At 46.8% G+C, this 19,037-nt stretch overlaps 1 protein-coding gene across 1 annotated transcript in view; it reads left to right on the top strand.

Annotated features, from left to right (window-relative positions):
- LOC137315079 (zinc finger protein 271-like) overlaps nt 1–16,763 on the top strand; it is an 83,022-nt gene extending 66,259 nt beyond the window's left edge. The window contains exon 2 of the mRNA XM_067980024.1: nt 13,425–16,763. Within this exon, the coding sequence (XP_067836125.1) occupies nt 14,232–16,676 (2,445 nt within the window). The 5' untranslated portion in view covers nt 13,425–14,231 and the 3' untranslated portion in view covers nt 16,677–16,763. The remainder of the gene's footprint in view (nt 1–13,424) is intronic.
- The last annotated feature ends 2,274 nt before the right edge of the window (nt 16,764–19,037 follow it).

The raw sequence follows: 19,037 nt of genomic DNA on the forward strand, positions 1-19,037 counted from the left end.
ATTAATATCAGTGTATATACAGGAATATATCAATAAATATATAAACTGGGACAGAGAGAGAGAGGGATAATCAGGGATTAATATCAGTGTACATACAGGAATATATCAATAAATATATAAACTGGGACAGAGAGAGAGAGAGATAATCAGGGATTAATATCAGTGTATATACAGGAATATATCAATAAATATATAAACTGGGACAGTGAGAGAGAGAGGGGGATAATCAGGGATTAATATCAGTGTATATACAGGAATATATCAATAAATATACAAACTGGGACAGAGAGAGAGAGGGATAATCAGGGATTAATATCAGTGCATATACAGGAATATATCAATAAATATATAAACTGGGACAGAGAGACAGGGGGATAATCAGGGATTAATATCAGTGTACATACAGGAATATATCAATAAATATATAAACTGGGACAGTGAGAGAGAGAGAGATCATCAGGGATTAATATCAGTGTATATACAGGAATATATCAATAAATATATAAACTGGGACAGTGAGAGAGAGAGGGGGATAATCAGGGATTAATATCAGTGTATATACAGGAATATATCAATAAATATATAAACTGGGACAGAGAGAGAGAGGGATAATCAGGGATTAATATCAGTGCATATACAGGAATATATCAATAAATATATAAACTGGGACAGAGAGACAGGGGGATAATCAGGGATTAATATCAGTGTACATACAGGAATATATCAATAAATATATAAACTGGGACAGTGAGAGAGAGAGAGATCATCAGGGATTAATATCAGTGTATATACAGGAATATATCAATAAATATATAAACTGGGACAGTGAGAGAGAGAGAGAGGGATAATCAGGGATTAATATGAGTGTATATACAGGAATATATCAATAAATATATAAACTGGGACAGTGAGAGAGAGAGAGGGATAATCAGGGATTAATATCAGTGTATATACAGGAATATATCAATAAATATATAAACTGGGACAGTGAGAGAGAGAGGGATAATCAGGGATTAATATCAGTGTTTTTACCGGAATATGTCAATAAATATATAAAGTGGGACAGTGAGAGAGAGGGGGAAAATCAGGGATTAATATCAGTGTATATCCAGGAATATATCAATAAATATATAAACTGGGACAGTGAGAGAGAGGGGGATAATCAGGGATTAATATCAGTGTATATACAGGAATATATCAATAAATATATAAACTGGGACAGTGAGAGAGAGAGGGGGATAATCAGGGATTAATATCAGTGTATATACAGGAATATATCAATAAATATATAAACTGGGACAGTGAGAGTGAGAGAGGGATAATCAGGGTTTAATATCAGTGTATATACAGGAATATATCAATAAATATATAAACTGGGACAGTGAGAGAGAGAGGGATAATCAGGGATTAATATCAGTGTATAGACAGGAATATATCAATAAATGTATAAACTGGGACAGTGAGAGAGACAGAGGGATAATCAGGGATTAATATCAGTGTATATACAGGAAGATATCAACAAATATATCAACTGGGACAGTGAGAGAGAGAGAGGGATAATCAGGGATTAATATCTGTATATAAAGGAATATATCAACAAATATATAAACTGGGACAGTGAGAGAGAGAGAGAGGGATAATCAGGGATTAATATCAGTGGAGATACAGGAATATATCAATAAATATGTAAACTGGGACAGTGAGAGAGAGAGGGGGATAATCAGGGATTAATATCAGTGTATATACAGGAATATATCAATAAATATATAAACTGGGACAGAGAGAGAGAGAGAGAGAGAGGGATAATCAGGGATTAATATCTGTATATACAGGAATATATCAATAAATATATAAACTGGGACAGTGAGAGAGAGAGGGATAATCAGGGATTAATATCTGTATATACAGGAATATATCAATAAATATATAAACTGGGACAGACAGAGAGAGAGAGAGAGAGGGATAATCAGGGATTAATATCTGTATATACAGGAATATATCAATAAATATATAAACTGGGACAGTGAGAGAGAGAGGGATAATCAGGGATTAATATCAGTGTGTAAACAGGAATATATCAATAAATATATCAACTGGGACAGTGAGAGAGAGAGAGATAATCAGGGATTAATATCAGTGTACAGACAGGAATATGTCAATAAATATATAAACTGGGACAGTGAGAGAGACAGGGGGATAATCAGGGATTAATATCAGTGTATATACAGGAATATATCAATAAATATATAAACTGGGATAGTGAGAGAGAGGGATAATCAGGGATTAATATCAGTGTCTTTACAGGAATATATCAATAAATATATAAAGTGGGACAGTGAGAGAGAGGGGGAAAATCAGGGATTAATATCAGTGTATATACAGGAATATATCAATAAATATATAAACTGGGACAGTGAGAGAGAGAGAGGGATAATCAGGGATTAATATCAGTGTATATACAGGAATATATCAATAAATATATAAACTGGGACAGTGAGAGAGAGAGGGACAATCAGGGATTAATATCAGTGTTTTTACAGGAATATGTCAATAAATATATAAAGTGGGACAGTGAGAGAGAGGGGGAAAATCAGGGATTAATATCAGTGTATTTACAGGAATATATCAATAAATGTATAAACTGGGACAGTGAGAGAGAGGGGGATAATCAGGGATTAATATCAGTGTATATACAGGAATATATCAATAAATATATAAACTGGGACAGTGAGAGAGAGAGGGGGATAATCAGGGATTAATATCAGTGTATATACAGGAATATTTCAATAAATATATAAACTGGGACAGTGAGAGAGAGAGAGAGGGACAATCAGGGATTAATATCAGTGTATACACAGGAATATATCAATAAATATATAAACTGGGACAGTGAGAGAGAGAGGGATAATCAGGGATTAATATCAGTGTATAGACAGGAATATATCAATAAATATATAAACTGGGACAGTGATAGAGACAGAGGGATAATCAGGGATTAATATCAGTGTATATACAGGAAGATATCAACAAATATATAAACTGGGACAGAGAGAGAGAGAGGGATAATCAGGGATTAATATCTGTATATAAAGGAATATATCAACAAATATATAAACTGGGACAGAGAGAGAGAGAGGGGGATAATCAGGGATTAATATCAGTGTGTATACAGATATATATCAATAAATATATAAAGTGGGACAGTGACAGAGAGAGAGGGATAATCAGGGATTAATATCAGTGCAGATACAGCAATATATCAATAAATTTATAAACTGGGACAGTGAGAGACAGGGGGATAATCAGGGATTAACATCAGTGTATGTACAGGAATATATCAATAAATATATAAACTGGGACAGTGAGAGAGACAGGGGGATAATCAGGGATTAATATCAGTGTGTATACAGGAATATATCAATAAATATATAAAGTGGGACAGAGAGAGAGAGAGAGATAATCAGGGATTAATATCAGTGTATATACAGGAATATATTAATAAATATATAAACTGGGACAGTGAGAGAGAGAGAGAGGGATAATCAGGGATTAATATCAGTGTATATACAGGAATATATCAATAAATATGTAAACTGGGACAGTGAGAGAGAGAGAGGGATAATCAGGGATTAATATCAGTGTATATACAGGAATATATCAATAAATATATAAACTGGGACAGAGAGAGAGAGGGATAATCAGTGATTAATATCAGTGCATATACAGGAATATATCAATAAATATATAAACTGGGACAGAGAGAGAGAGGGATAATCAGGGATTAATATCAGTGTACATACAGGAATATATCAATAAATATATAAACTGGGACAGTGAGAGAGAGAGAGATCATCAGGGATTAATATCAGTGTATATGCAGGAATATATCAATAAATATATAAACTGGGACAGTGAGAGAGAGAGAGAGGGATAATCAGGGATTAATATCAGTGTACATGCAGGAATATATCAATAAATATATAAACTTGGACAGTGAGAGAGAGAGAGGGATAATCAGGGATTAATATCAGTGTATATACAGGAATATATCAATAAATATATAAACTGGGACAGTGAGAGAGAGAGGGATAATCAGGGATTAATATCAGTGTTTTTACAGGAATATGTCAATAAATATAAAAAGTGGGACAGTGAGAGGGGGAAAATCAGGGATTAATATCAGTGTATATCCAGGAATATATCAATAAATATATAAACTGGGACAGTGAGAGAGAGGGGGATAATCAGGGATTAATATCAGTGTATATACAGGAATATATCAATAAATATATAAACTGGGACAGTGAGAGAGAGAGGGGGATAATCAGGGATTAATATCAGTGTATATACAGGAATATATCAATAAATATATAAACTGGGACAGTGAGAGTGAGAGAGGGATAATCAGGGATTAATATCAGTGTATATACAGGAATATATCAATAAATATATAAACTGGGACAGTGAGAGAGAGAGGGATAATCAGGGATTAATATCAGTGTATAGACAGGAATATATCAATAAATATATAAACTGGGACAGTGAGAGAGACAGAGGGATAATCAGGGATTAATATCAGTGTATTTCCAGGAAGATATCAACAAATATATAAACTGGGACAGTGAGAGAGAGAGAGCGATAATCAGGGATTAATATCTGTATATAAAGGAATATATCAACAAATATATAAACTGGGACAGTGAGAGAGAGAGAGAGAGGGATAATCAGGGATTAATATCAGTGTAGATACAGGAATATATCAATAAATATGTAAACTGGGACAGTGAGAGAGAGAGGGGGATAATCAGGGATTAATATCAGTGTATATACATGAATATATCAATAAATATATAAACTGGGACAGTGAGAGAGAGGGGGATAATCAGGGATTAATATCAGTGTTTTTACAGGAATATATCAATAAATATATAAACTGGGACAGTGAGAGAGAGGGGGATAATCATGGATTAATATCAGTGTATATACAGGAATATATCAATAAATATATAAACTGGGACAGAGAGAGAGAGAGAGAGGGATAATCAGGGATTAATATCTGTATATACAGGAATATATCAATAAATATATAAACTGGGACAGTGAGAGAGAGAGGGATAATCAGGGATTAATATCAGTGTATATACAGGAATATATCAATAAATATATAAACTTGGACAGTGAGAGAGAGAGAGGGATAATCAGGGATTAATATCAGTGTATATACAGGAATATATCAATAAATATATAAACTGGGACAGTGAGAGAGAGAGGGATAATCAGGGATTAATATCAGTGTTTTTACAGGAATATGTCAATAAATATAAAAAGTGGGACAGTGAGAGGGGGAAAATCAGGGATTAATATCAGTGTATATCCAGGAATATATCAATAAATATATAAACTGGGACAGTGAGAGAGAGGGGGATAATCAGGGATTAATATCAGTGTATATACAGGAATATATCAATAAATATATAAACTGGGACAGTGAGAGAGAGAGGGGGATAATCAGGGATTAATATCAGTGTATATACAGGAATATATCAATAAATATATAAACTGGGACAGTGAGAGTGAGAGAGGGATAATCAGGGATTAATATCAGTGTATTTCCAGGAAGATATCAACAAATATATAAACTGGGACAGTGAGAGAGAGAGAGGGATAATCAGGGATTAATATCTGTATATAAAGGAATATATCAACAAATATATAAACTGGGACAGTGAGAGAGAGAGAGAGAGGGATAATCAGGGATTAATATCAGTGTAGATACAGGAATATATCAATAAATATGTAAACTGGGACAGTGAGAGAGAGAGGGGGATAATCAGGGATTAATATCAGTGTGTATACAGGAATATATCAATAAATATATAAACTGGGACAGTGAGAGAGAGAGGGATAATCAGGGATTAATATCAGTGTATAGACAGGAATATATCAATAAATATATAAACTGGGACAGTGAGAGAGAGAGAGGGGGATAATCAGGGATTAATATCAGTGTATATACAGGAATATATCAATAAATATATAAACTGGGACAGTGAGAGAGAGGGGGATAATCAGGGATTAATATCAGTGTTTTTACAGGAATATATCAATAAATATATAAACTGGGACAGTGAGAGAGAGGGGGATAATCATGGATTAATATCAGTGTATATACAGGAATATATCAATAAATATATAAACTGGGACAGAGAGAGAGAGAGAGAGGGATAATCAGGGATTAATATCTGTATATACAGGAATATATCAATAAATATATAAACTGGGACAGTGAGAGAGAGAGGGATAATCAGGGATTAATATCAGTGCATATACAGGAATATATCAATAAATATATAAACTGGGACAGAGAGAGAGAGAGAGGGGGATAATCAGGGATTAATATCTGTATATACAGGAATATATCAATAAATATATAAACTGGGACAGAGAGAGAGAGGGATAATCAGGGATTAATATCAGTGTATATACAGGAAAATATCAATAAATATATAAACTGGGACTGTGAGAGAGAGGGGGATAATCAGGGATTAATATCAGTGTCTATACAGGAATATATCAATAAATATATCAACTGGGATAGTGAGAGAGAGGGATAATCAGGGATTAATATCAGTGTCTTTACAGGAATATATCAATAAATATATAAAGTGGGACAGTGAGAGAGAGGGGGAAAATCAGGGATTAATATCAGTGTATATACAGGAATATATCAATAAATATATGAACTGGGACAGTGAGAGAGAGGGGGATAATCAGGGATTAATATCAGTGTATATACAGGAATATATCAAAGAATATATAAACTGGGACAGTGAGAGAGAGAGGGGGATAATCAGGGATTAATATCAGTGTATATACAGGAATATTTCAATAAATATATAAACTGGGACAGTGAGAGAGAGAGGGATAATCAGGGATTAATATCAGTGTATATACAGGAATATATCAATAAATATATAAACTGGGACAGTGAGAGAGAGAGGGATAATCAGGGATTAATATCAGTGTATCGACAGGAATATATCAATAAATATATAAACTGGGACAGTGATAGAGACAGAGGGATAATCAGGGATTAATATCAGTGTATATACAGGAAGATATCAACAAATATATAAACTGGGACAGAGAGAGAGAGAGAGGGATAATCAGGGATTAACATCTGTATATAAAGGAACATATCAACAAATATATAAACTGGGACAGTGAGAGAGAGAGAGGGGGATAATCAGGGATTAATATCAGTGTAGATACAGGAATACATCAATAAATATGTAAACTGGGACAGTGAGAGAGAGAGGGGGATAATCAGGGATTAATATCAGTGTCTTTACAGGAATATATCAATAAATATATCAACTGGGACAGTGAGAGAGAGAGAGGGATAATCAGGGATTAATATCAGTGAAAATACAGGAATATATCAACAAATATATAAACTGGGACAGAGAGAGAGAGGGGGATAATCAGGGATTAATATGAGTGTGTATACAGACATATATCAATAAATATATAAAGTGGGACAATGACAGAGAGAGAGGGATAATCAGGGATTAATATCAGTGTATATACAGCAATATATCAATAAATTTATAAACTGGGACAGTGAGAGACAGGGGGATAATCAGGGATTAATATCAGTGTATGTACAGGAATGTATCAATAAATATATAAACTGGGACAGTGAGAGAGACAGGGGGATAATCAGGCATTAATATCAGTGTGTATACAGGAATATATCAATAAATATATAAAGTGGGACAGTGACAGAGAGAGAGGGGGATAATCAGGGATTAATATCAGTGTATATACAGGAATATATCAATAAATTTATAAACTGGGACAGAGAGAGAGAGGGATAATCAGGGATTAATATCAGTGTATATACAGGAATATATCAATAAATATATAAACTGGGACAGTGAGAGAGAGAGAGATAATCAGGGATTAATATCAGTGTATATACAGGAATATATCAATAAATATATAAACTGGGACAGAGAGAGAGAGAGAGAGGGATAATCAGGGATTAATATCAGTGTATATACAGGAATATATCAATAAATATATAAACTGGGACAGTGAGAGAGAGAGGGGGATAATCAGGGATTAATATCAGTGTATATACAGGAATATATCAATAAATATATAAACTGGGACAGTGAGAGAGAGAGAGAGGGATAATCAGGGATTAATATCAGTGTATATACTGGAATATATCAATAAATATATAAACTGGGACAGAGAGAGAGAGGGATAATCAGGGATTAATATCAGTACATATACAGGAATATATCAATAAATATATAAACTGGGACAGAGAGAGAGAGGGATAATCAGGGATTAATATCAGTGTACATACAGGAATATATCAATAAATATATAAACTGGGACAGTGAGAGAGAGAGAGGGATAATCAGGGATTAATATCAGTGTTTTTACAGGAATATGTCAATAAATATATAAAGTGGGACAGTGAGAGAGAGGGGGAAAATCAGGGATTAATATCAGTGTATATGCAGGAATTTATCAATAAATATATAAACTGGGACAGTGAGAGAGAGAGAGGGATAATCAGGGATTAATATCAGTGTATATACAGGAATATATCAATAAATATATAAACTGGGACAGTGAGAGAGAGAGGGGGATAATCAGGGATTAATATCAGTATATATACAGGAATATATCAATAAATATATAAACTGGGACAGTGAGAGAGAGAGAGAGGGATAATCAGGGATTAATATCAGTGTATATACAGGAAGATATCAACAAATATATAAACTGGGACAGTGAGAGAGAGAGAGGGATAATCAGGGATTAATATCTGTATCTTAAGGAACATATCAACAAATATATAAACTGGGACAGTGAGAGAGAGAGGGGGATAATCAGGGATTAATATCAGTGTAGATACAGGAATATATCAATAAATATGTAAACTGGGACAGTGAGAGAGAGAGGGGGATAATCAGGGATTAATATCAGTGTATATACAGGAATATATCAATAAATATATAAACGGGGACAGTGAGAGAGAGGGGGATAATCATGGATTAATATCAGTGTATATACAGGAATATATCAATAAATATATAAACTGGGACAGAGAGAGAGAGAGAGAGGGATAATCAGGGATTAATATCTGGATATACAGGAATATATCAATAAATATATAAACTGGGACAGTGAGAGAGAGAAGGATAATCAGGGATTAATATCAGTGTATATACAGGAATATATCAATAAATATATAAACTGGGACAGAGAGAGAGAGAGAGGGATAATCAGGGATTAATATCTGTATATACAGGAATATATCAATAAATATATAAACTGGGACAGTGAGAGAGAGAGGGATAATCAGGGATTAATATCAGTGTATATACAGGAAAATATCAATAAATATATAAACTGGGACTGTGAGAGAGGGGGATAATCAGGGATTAATATCAGTGTATATACAGGAATATATCAATAAATATATCAACTGGGACAGTGAGAGAGAGAGAGATAATCAGGGATTAATATCAGTGTACAGACAGGAATATATCAATAAATATATAAACTGGGACAGTGAGAGAGACAGGGGGATAATCAGGGATTAATATCAGTGTGTATACAGATATATATCAATAAATATATAAAGTGGGACAGTGACAGAGAGAGAGTGATAATCAGGGATTAATATCAGTGTATATACAGCAATATATCAATAAATTTATAAACTGGGACAGTGAGAGACAGGGGGATAATCAGGGATTAATATCAGTGCATGTACAGGAATATATCAATAAATATATGAAGTGGGACAGTGACAGAGAGAGAGGGGGATAATCAGGGATTAATATCAGTGTATATACAGGAATATATCAATAAATATATAAACTGGGACAGAGAGAGAGAGGGATAATCAGGTATTAATATCAGTGTACATACAGGAATATATCAATAAATATATAAACTGGGACAGTGAGAGAGAGGGGGATAATCAGGGATTAATATCAGTGTATATACAGGAATATATCAATAAATATATAAACTGGGACAGTGAGAGAGAGAGAGAGAGGGATAATCAGGGATTAATATCAGTGTATATACAGGAATATATCAATAAATATATAAACTGGGACAGTGAGAGAGAGAGAGAGAGGGATAATCAGGGATTAATATCAGTGTATATACAGGAATATATCAATAAACATATAAACTGGGACAGTGAGATGGAGAGGGGGATAATCAGGGATTAATATCAGTGTCTCCATCGGAATATATCAATAAATAGATAAACTGGGACAGTGAGAGTGAGAGGGGGATAATCATGGATTAATATCAGTGTATACAGGAATATATAAATTAATATATAAACTTGGACAGAGACAGAGAGAGGGATAATCAGGGATTAATATCAGTGTATACAGGAATATATCAATAAATATATAAACTGGGACAGTGAGAGAGAGAGAGGGATAATCAGGGATTAATATCAGTGTATACAGGAATATATCAATAAATATATAAACTTGGACAGAGACAGAGAGAGGGATAATCAGGGATTAATATCAGTGTATATACAGGAATATATCAATAAATATATAAACTGGGACAGTGAGAGAGAGAGATAATCAGGGATTAATATCAGTGTATATACAGTCATATATCAATAAATATATAAACTGGGACAGTGAGAGAGAGAGGGGGATTATCAGGGATTAATATCAGTGTATATACAGGAATATATCAATAAATATATAAACTGGGACAGTGAGAGAGAGAGGGATAATCAAGGATTAATATCAGTGTTTTTACAGGAATATAACAATAAATATATAAACTGGGACAGTGAGAGAGAGAGAGAGAGAGGGATAATCAGGGATTAATATCAGTGTATATTCAGGAATATATCAATAAATATATAAACTGGGACAGTGAGAGAGAGAGGGATAATCAGGGATTAATATCAGTGTTTTTACAGGAATATGTCAATAAATATATAAACTGGGACAGTGAGAGAGAGAGAGGGGGATAATCAGGGATTAATATCAGTGTATATACAGGAATATATCAATAAATATATAAACTGGGACAGTGAGAGAGAGAGAGGGATAATCAGGGATTAATATCAGTGTATATACAGGAATATATCAATAAATATATAAACTGGGACAGTGAGAGAGAGAGGGGGATAATCAGGGATTAATATCAGTGTATATACAGGAATATATCAATAAATATATAAACTGGGACAGTGAGAGAGAGAGGGATAATCAGGGATTAATATCAGTGTATATACAGGAATATATCAATAAATATATAAACTGGGACAGTGAGAGAGAGGGGGATAATCAGGGATTAATATCAGTGTTTTTACAGGAATATATCAATAAATATATAAACTGGGACAGTGAGAGAGAGAGAGGGGGATAATCAGGGATTAATATCAGTGTATATACAGGAATATATCAATAAATATATAAACTGGGACAGTGAGAGAGAGGGGGATAATCAGGGATTAATATCAGTGTATATACAGGAATATATCAATAAATATATAAACTGGGACAGTGAGAGAGAGAGAGGGATAATCAGGGATTAATATCAGTGTATGTACAGGAATATATCAATAAATATATAAACTGGGACAGTGAGAGAGAGAGGGGGATAATCAGGGATTAATATCAGTGTCTATACAGGAATATATCAATAAATATATAAACTGGGACAGTGAGAGAGAGAGGGATAATCAGGGATTAATATCAGTGTATATACAGGAATATATCAATAAATATATAAACTGGGACAGTGAGAGAGAGAGAGGGATAATCAGGGATTAATATCAGTGTATATACAGGAATATATCAATAAATATATAAACTGGGACAGTGAGAGAGAGAGGGATAATCAGGGATTAATATCAGTGTATATACAGGAATATATCAATAAATATATAAACTGGGACAGTGAGAGAGAGAGGGGGATAATCAGGGATTAATATCAGTGTATATACAGGAATATATATGAATAAATATATCAACTGGGACAGTGAGAGAGATGGACAATCTGAACTCGGGAGTGCTCGCGCTGTGTGTTCTCTGAACTCGGGAGTGTTCGTGCTGTGTGTTCTCTGAACTCGGGAGTGTTCGTGCTGTGTGTTCTCTGAACTCGGGAGTGTTTGTGCTGTGTGTTGTCTGAACTCGGGAGTGTTAGCGCTGTGCGTTCTCTGAACTCGGGAGTGTTCGTGCTGTGTGTTCTCTGAACTCGGGAGTGTTCGTGCTGTGTGTTCTCTGAACTCGGGAGTGTTCGTGCTGTGTGTTGTCTGAACTCGGGAGTGTTCGTGCTGTGTGTTGTCTGAACTCGGGAGTGTCAGCGCTGTGTGTTCTCTGAACTCGGGAGTGTTCGTGCTGTGTGTTCTCTGAACTCGGGAGTGTTCGCGCTGTGTGTTCTCTGAACTCGGGAGTGTTCGTGCTGTGTGTTCTCTGAACTCGGGAGTGTTCGTGCTGTGTGTTCTCTGAACTCGGGAGTGTTCGTGCTGTGTGTTCTCTGAACTCGGGAGTGTTCGCGCTGTGTGTTCTCTGAACTCGGGAGTGTTCGCGCTGTGTGTTCTCTGAACTCGGGAGTGTTCGTGCTGTGTGTTGTCTGAACTCGGGAGTGTTCGTGCTGTGTGTTCTCTGAACTCGGGAGTGTTCGTGCTGTGTGTTCTCTGAACTCGGGAGTGTTCGTGCTGTGTGTTCTCTGAACTCGGGAGTGTTCGTGCTGTGTGTTGTCTGAACTCGGGAGTGTCAGCGCTGTGTGTTCTCTGAACTCGGGAGTGTTCGCGCTGTGTGTTCTCTGAACTCGGGAGTGTTCGTGCTGTGTGTTCTCTGAACTCGGGAGTGTTCGTGCTGTGTGTTCTCTGAACTCGGGAGTGTTCGTGCTGTGTGTTCTCTGAACTCGGGAGTGTTAGCGCTGTGTGTTCTCTGAACTCGGGAGTGTTCGCGCTGTGTGTTCTCTGAACTCGGGAGTGTTCGTGCTGTGTGTTCTCTGAACTCGGGAGTGTTCGCGCTGTGTGTTCTCTGAACTCGGGAGTGTTCGTGCTGTGTGTTCTCTGAACTCGGGAGTGTTCGTGCTGTGTGTTCTCTGAACTCAGGAGTGTTCGCGCTGTGTGTTCTCTGAACTCGGGAGTGTTCGTGCTGTGTGTTCTCTGAACTCGGGAGTGTTCGCGCTGTGTGTTCTCTGAACTCGGGAGTGTTCGTGCTGTGTGTTCTCTGAACTCGGGAGTGTTCGCGCTGTGTGTTCTCTGAACTCGGGAGTGTTCGTGCTGTGTGTTCTCTGAACTCGGGAGTGTTCGTGCTGTGTGTTCTCTGAACTCGGGAGTGCTTGCGCTGTGTTTGGAGTGAACGTTAACTTGTGTTGTCTCTTCGCAGTCCTGCCGTAGAGAAGACTCCCTCCAGTCCGCCACGGATCGATGCAGGGCACAGGTTGGTGCCACGAGAGACGGGCGAGCTGAGGAAACGGCCGAGAGACGGGCCGTCTGGACGCTGACCCTGGGGCGCTCGTTCTGCCAACACCCGTTGCCGACGCCCTTTCCCCGGTGCGGGGGGCAGGCGCTGTAACTCGACCGAGACTCGTCGGGCGTAAAGGCGGCGGACCTCGGGCGGTTTGCGCGTATACGGACGGCGACGCCGCCACCCGCTCCCGCTGCACGCCATGACGGCGCGGGACGCCAATCCCTCGAACGCCACGTGAAGAGCCGGGGAGGGGGGTCCCCCTCCCCCTCCTCCCACGAGGGGGCGGGCCGCGAGAGAGGAAGGACGCACGCAAAAAGACGCCGCCAAGGCCGGATCGTGGGCGACCGCTGACTCCCGGGCGTGGGCGGGCGAGCGAACCGATCGACTCTCGGCGCGGGGGGGGGGTGGCGGGTCTCGCCCCGTCGGTGATACCCCCGAAGCGGGCGCGGGGAGAGAGGAGGAGGAGGAGGAGGAGGAGGGGGAGGGCGCGACCTCCTGCTTTCGGACCGGCGAGCCCGCACGTATTCCGGGAGCGGGGAGGGTGGGCCCCCTCGGGAATGACGCCGTCGCACTCTCGATGCTGAGGTGAAGCGGGACGTTTTTTTTTTTTTCTGGGCGGCGGTGGGGGCGGGGGCGGCGGCCGCAGACGTCTGAGCGGAATCCCGGGAGCTGGCCGTCGATCCGCGAGACCCCACCCGAGCCCCACCCCCACGTCGGGACGCGATGGAGCGCGGGGACGCGGCGCGAGCCCTCCCGCCCGCCCGCCCGTACCGGTGCTCAGACTGCGGCCGGCGCTTCCGCCGGCCCTGGCAGCGAGCCTGGCACCGCGAGTCCCACCCGCCCCGGACCCCCTTCATCTGCTCCTCCTGCGGCCGGGCTTTCTGGCACTTCCAGGTGCTGGCCCGCCACTGCTGCCCGCGGGGGCCGGCCGAGCCGGGCGCCGGCCGGGAGGGGGAGGGGGAGGGGGAGGAGGAGGCGGAGGAGGAGCGGGACGGCGAGGCGCGGCCCGCGGCCCACCGGTGCCAGGCCTGCGGGCAGGGCTTCCACCTCCCCGAGGCCCTGTCCCGGCACTGGTGCGTGTCCGGCGCTGACCGCCAGCGCCCGTACGGCTGCCCGATCTGCGGCAAGCGCTTTGCCACGCCCTGGTACCTCCAGAAGCACCGGCGCCGCCACGCCCGCCCCCGGGCCTTCCCCTGCGGCGAGTGCGGCAAGGCCTTCAAGGAGCGCTACGAGCTGGCCCGTCACCGGCAGGTCCACGACCCCGGCCGCCCCCACCGCTGCCCCGTGTGCCGCCGCAGCTTCGGGGCCCCGGCGGAGCTGGAGCGCCACCTGCGCTGCCACGCTGCCCGGCGCCGCCCCTTCCGCTGCACCGTCTGCGGCAAAGGCTACAGCCGCTCGGCCCACCTGCTGCGGCACGCCTACGGCCACACCGGCGAGCGGCCCTACGTCTGCCCCGACTGCGGCAAGGGCTTCCGCGACCCCGGCACGCTGCACCGGCACCGCCGGCTGCACCAGAAACCCGCGGCCGCGGCCGCGTCCCCCGCCGGCCCCGAGGCGCCCCCGGAGGGGGGAGGGGCGCCGCCGCCCCCTCAGCCGCCGCCGCCGCCGCCCCGGCACAGCCGGGACCCCAAGTGCGCCGTCTGCGGCAAGGCCTTCGCCGACCGGGAGGCCCTGGCGCGCCACCACCTGCAGGGCCACGCCGGGCGGGGCCCGTTCCGCTGCGCCGGCTGCCACCTGTCCTTCGCGGCCTCGGGCGAGCTGCAGGCCCACCGGGACGCGGGCCACGGCCCCCCCGGGGGGGAGGGCGGCCCCCCGCCGGCGGCCTACGCCTGCGCCGACTGCGGCCGCAGCTACAACCGGGCCTCGCACCTGCTGCGGCACCAGCGCAGCCACACGGGCGAGCGGCCCTTCGCCTGCCCCGCCTGCGGCAAGGGCTTCGTCAACTCGTACGAGCTGCTGCGGCACCGCTTCACCCACACCGACGAGGCGCCGTACCCGTGCCCGCTGTGCGACAAGCGGTTCAAGAGGCCGCACTACCTGGCGCAGCACCGGCGCACGCACACCGACCAGACGCCCTACCCCTGCAGCTCCTGCGGCAAGTCCTTCAAGACCGCCTCCTACCTCCTCAAGCACCAGACGAGGCACCGGCCGCAGCCGCCGCGCCACCTCTGCCCGTCCTGCGGCAAGGGCTTCCGCTACCCGTACGAGCTGGCTCGGCACTGCCGCTCTCACTCGGACCGGGCCCCCCACCGCTGCCCGGCCTGCCCCCGGGCCTTCAAGAGCGGCCGGGACCTGGACCAGCACGCCCGGCTCCACACGGGCGAGCGGCCCTACGTCTGCGCCGCCTGCGGCAAGGGCTTCACCCGATCCTCCATGCTGGGCCGGCACCGCCGCACCCACTCCCAGCTCCGGCCCTTCGCCTGCCCCGCCTGCGGCAAGGCCTTCAAGGTGCTGTCGGGCCTGCGGGGCCACCAGAGCCGGCACTGCCGGGCCTCCCGGGGCCTGGGCGGCGGGCAAGGCCCGGAGGGGGAGGCCGCCCCCCGGGGCCTGGGCCCCCCGCCGCGGGGCCTGGACCCCCCGCAGGGCCTGGATCCCCTGCAGGCCTTGGATCCACCACAGGCCCTGGATCCACCACAGGCCCGGGGCCTGGACTCCCCGCAGGGCCTGGATCCCCTGCAGGCCTTGGATGCACCACAGGCCCGGGGCCTGGACCCTCGACAGGCCTTGGATCCACCACAGGCCCTGGATCCACCACAGGCCCGGGGCCTGGACTCCCCGCAGGGCCTGGATCCCCTGCAGGCCCTGGATCCACCGCAGGCCCGGGGCCTGGACCCTCGACAGGCCTTGGATCCACCACAGGCCCTGGATGCGCCGCAGGCCCGGGGCCTGGACCCCCCGCAGGGCCTGGATCCACCACCACAGGCCCCAGGCCCGGACCCCCCGCAGGCCCCGGCCCCGGCCCCCCCGCGCGAGCCCCACGTCTGCGACCTGTGCGACAGGAGCTTCCCGCAGCTCGTCCACCTGCTGAAGCACCGCTGCCGCCTCCCAGACCAGCGGCAGCCGGCCTTCCGGTGCCCGCACTGCCCCGAGGCCTTCGCCCGGGCCTTCGAGCTGGCCTGCCACCTGCCCTGCCAGGCCGCCGACAGGCCCCTCCAGTGCCCCCGCTGAGCGCAGGCCCGACCTGGAGCGTGGCCGGGCCTCGGGGAGCCTGAGAGTACCGGGGTGGGGGGAGGGGGAGAGGGAGGGGGGGCTGGCCCCCCACCGCGGGGGGGTCCGGGCCCCGGTCTCTGCGGACTGTGCTGGGCCCATTCGTCCCCTCTCCGTGTGGAGTCGTCTTTCGGTCTGGTCCTTTCCCCACATCTCCCCCTCCCCTCCTCCCCCTCTCCTCCTCCCCCTCTTCTCCCCTCCACCCCTCCTCTCCCCCTCCCCACCTCCCCCTCTCCTCCTCCCCCTCTTCTCCCCTCCACTCCCCCTCCCCTCCACTCCACTCCCCCTCCCCTCCACTCCCCCTCCCCTCCACTCCCCCTCCCCCCTCCCCTCTCCCCCTCTCCTCCTCTCCCCCTCCCCTCCTCTCCCCGCCCCTCCTCTCCCCTTCCCTCCTCTCCGTCTCTCCCCCTCTCCTCCTCCCCCTGTTCTCCCCTCCCCTCCACTCCCCCTCTCCCCATCCCCTCCACTCCCCCTCCCCTCCTCCCCTCCTCTCCCCTCCCCTCCTCTCTGTCCCTCTCTCCCCCTCCACTCCCCCCTCCCCCTCTTTCCCCCTCCCCTCCCCCTCCCCTCCTCCCCCTCTCTCTCCCCCTCTCTCCCCCTCCTCTCCCTCCCCTCCCCTCTCCCTCCCCCTCTCTCCCTCTCCCCTTCCCCTCCTCCCCCTCTCTCTCCCCCTCCTCCCCCTCCCCCTCTCCCTCCCCCTCTCCCTCCCCCTCTCCCTCTCCCCCTCTCCCCCTCCCTCTCCCTCCCTCTCCCTCTCCCCCTCTCCCCCTCCTCCCCCTCTCTCTCCCCCTCCCTCTCCCTCCCCCTCTCTCCCTCCCCTCCCTCTCCCCTCCCCTCCTCCCCCTCTCTCTCCCCCTCCCTCCCCCTCTCCCTCTCCCCTCCCCTCCCTCTCCCCTCCTGCTGCTTCTTTGCACGTTGCCAACGGCGAGAACTCTCCCCACGGACCCAGCAGCCCCGTCAGGACCCCGTTGTTGCCCTGCGCCCCTCCCAGCCCCGTTCCCCCATCACCCCGAAGGAGTCTCCCCATTGCGGGGGGGTGTGTTATTCAACCACGGGGGGCGTCGCAGACCGGTTCCGATGCCCTCCCAGAGCAGGGGGCTCTGGCTCGGGAGCATTTTTTTTTTCGTCTCCCCTCTCCCGGGGGGAGGGACGTCCCACACCATCCGTGACCGGGCCCCCCCTCTCTCTCTCTCTCCCGGGCGACGTCCCACACCGGCCGCTTAGGTGACGAGAGGACGTCAAAGGTGGAGGCGACCTTGGGCCGAGGGTGGGGTGACCCCATGGCCTGGTCCCCGCACCGAACCGTCACCAGGCCCCTTTAAGAGAGACCCTGCGACCTCATGGGCTCTGTGCTGTTCGCTGGCCTCTGGCTGGTTCGGGCGCGGTGGGGGGTGGGGAAAGGGGGCTGGGGGCAGATGAACACTTCGAAAGGGGGAGGTCGACAGATCCGGGGGTGGGGGGGGGGGAGACAGACAGAGAGACCGTGCTGTGGTCGTCTGAGGTTTGGAGAACGCGAGGGAGGAGAGCGGGGGGCCCCTCGAGGATCTCTGTCGGACTCACACAGGGGGCGTCGCGTCACACGTCGTGTCGCGCCGCGCCGCGCCGCGCCCCCCCCCCAGGACAGCTCGCCCTTCGGGCAGAACGCGGCCCCAGGGCAGCATCGGAGAACGAGGCGACTCCGACCCCAGCCGAGGGGGGGGGGGGCCCACGAGCGAGACGGGGGGCCCGGCCACCCGCCCGCCAAGACCAGGATTTAATTTATTTTACCCCCCCGGCCCGGGGCCCCCCTTTCTGACCCGAGCGGCACCCCCCCACCCTCCCACCTGTCCGTACGAGCCCGGCCGGCGGGCCGTGCGACTGCGGAGGCGTCGCGGCCAGGCCCAGCCCTTCCGTGCCCCGGTCCCCCAGCAAGGAGGCCTCCCCGTCGCGGCAGGAGGCTGGCAGCCGTGACTGACCCCACCCCCCCACCACACCCCGACCCTGAGAAATCTGGGGCGACTGGCCTCTTCCCCCTGGGGCGCCGTTGAAAAAGGGGGAGCAGGGGTGCAATGGTGATGGACGGCCTGAAGGGGGCGCGGCTGCCGTTAGCTTGGAGCGGATGTGTTCGAGCGAACCCGTGACCTGCGACCCCACCCTCCCCTCTGACCCCCTGCCCTGCTCACCTCTCCCCCCCCCCGCCCCCCGCCCCCCGGACCCCCTTCGCACGGGGTTTTTGCTGGTCGAATGTGAGCCAACCAGGTCTGAGCGCCCCCCCGCCTCGCAACCGAGCAGGAAAGGCCCAGGCTCCGTCCCCGGGCCTGTGCTGAGTTACCCCCGATCCCA

This window comes from Heptranchias perlo, unplaced genomic scaffold, assembly GCF_035084215.1.
Source record: "Heptranchias perlo isolate sHepPer1 unplaced genomic scaffold, sHepPer1.hap1 HAP1_SCAFFOLD_532, whole genome shotgun sequence".
Classification (NCBI taxonomy): Eukaryota; Metazoa; Chordata; class Chondrichthyes; order Hexanchiformes; family Hexanchidae; genus Heptranchias; species Heptranchias perlo.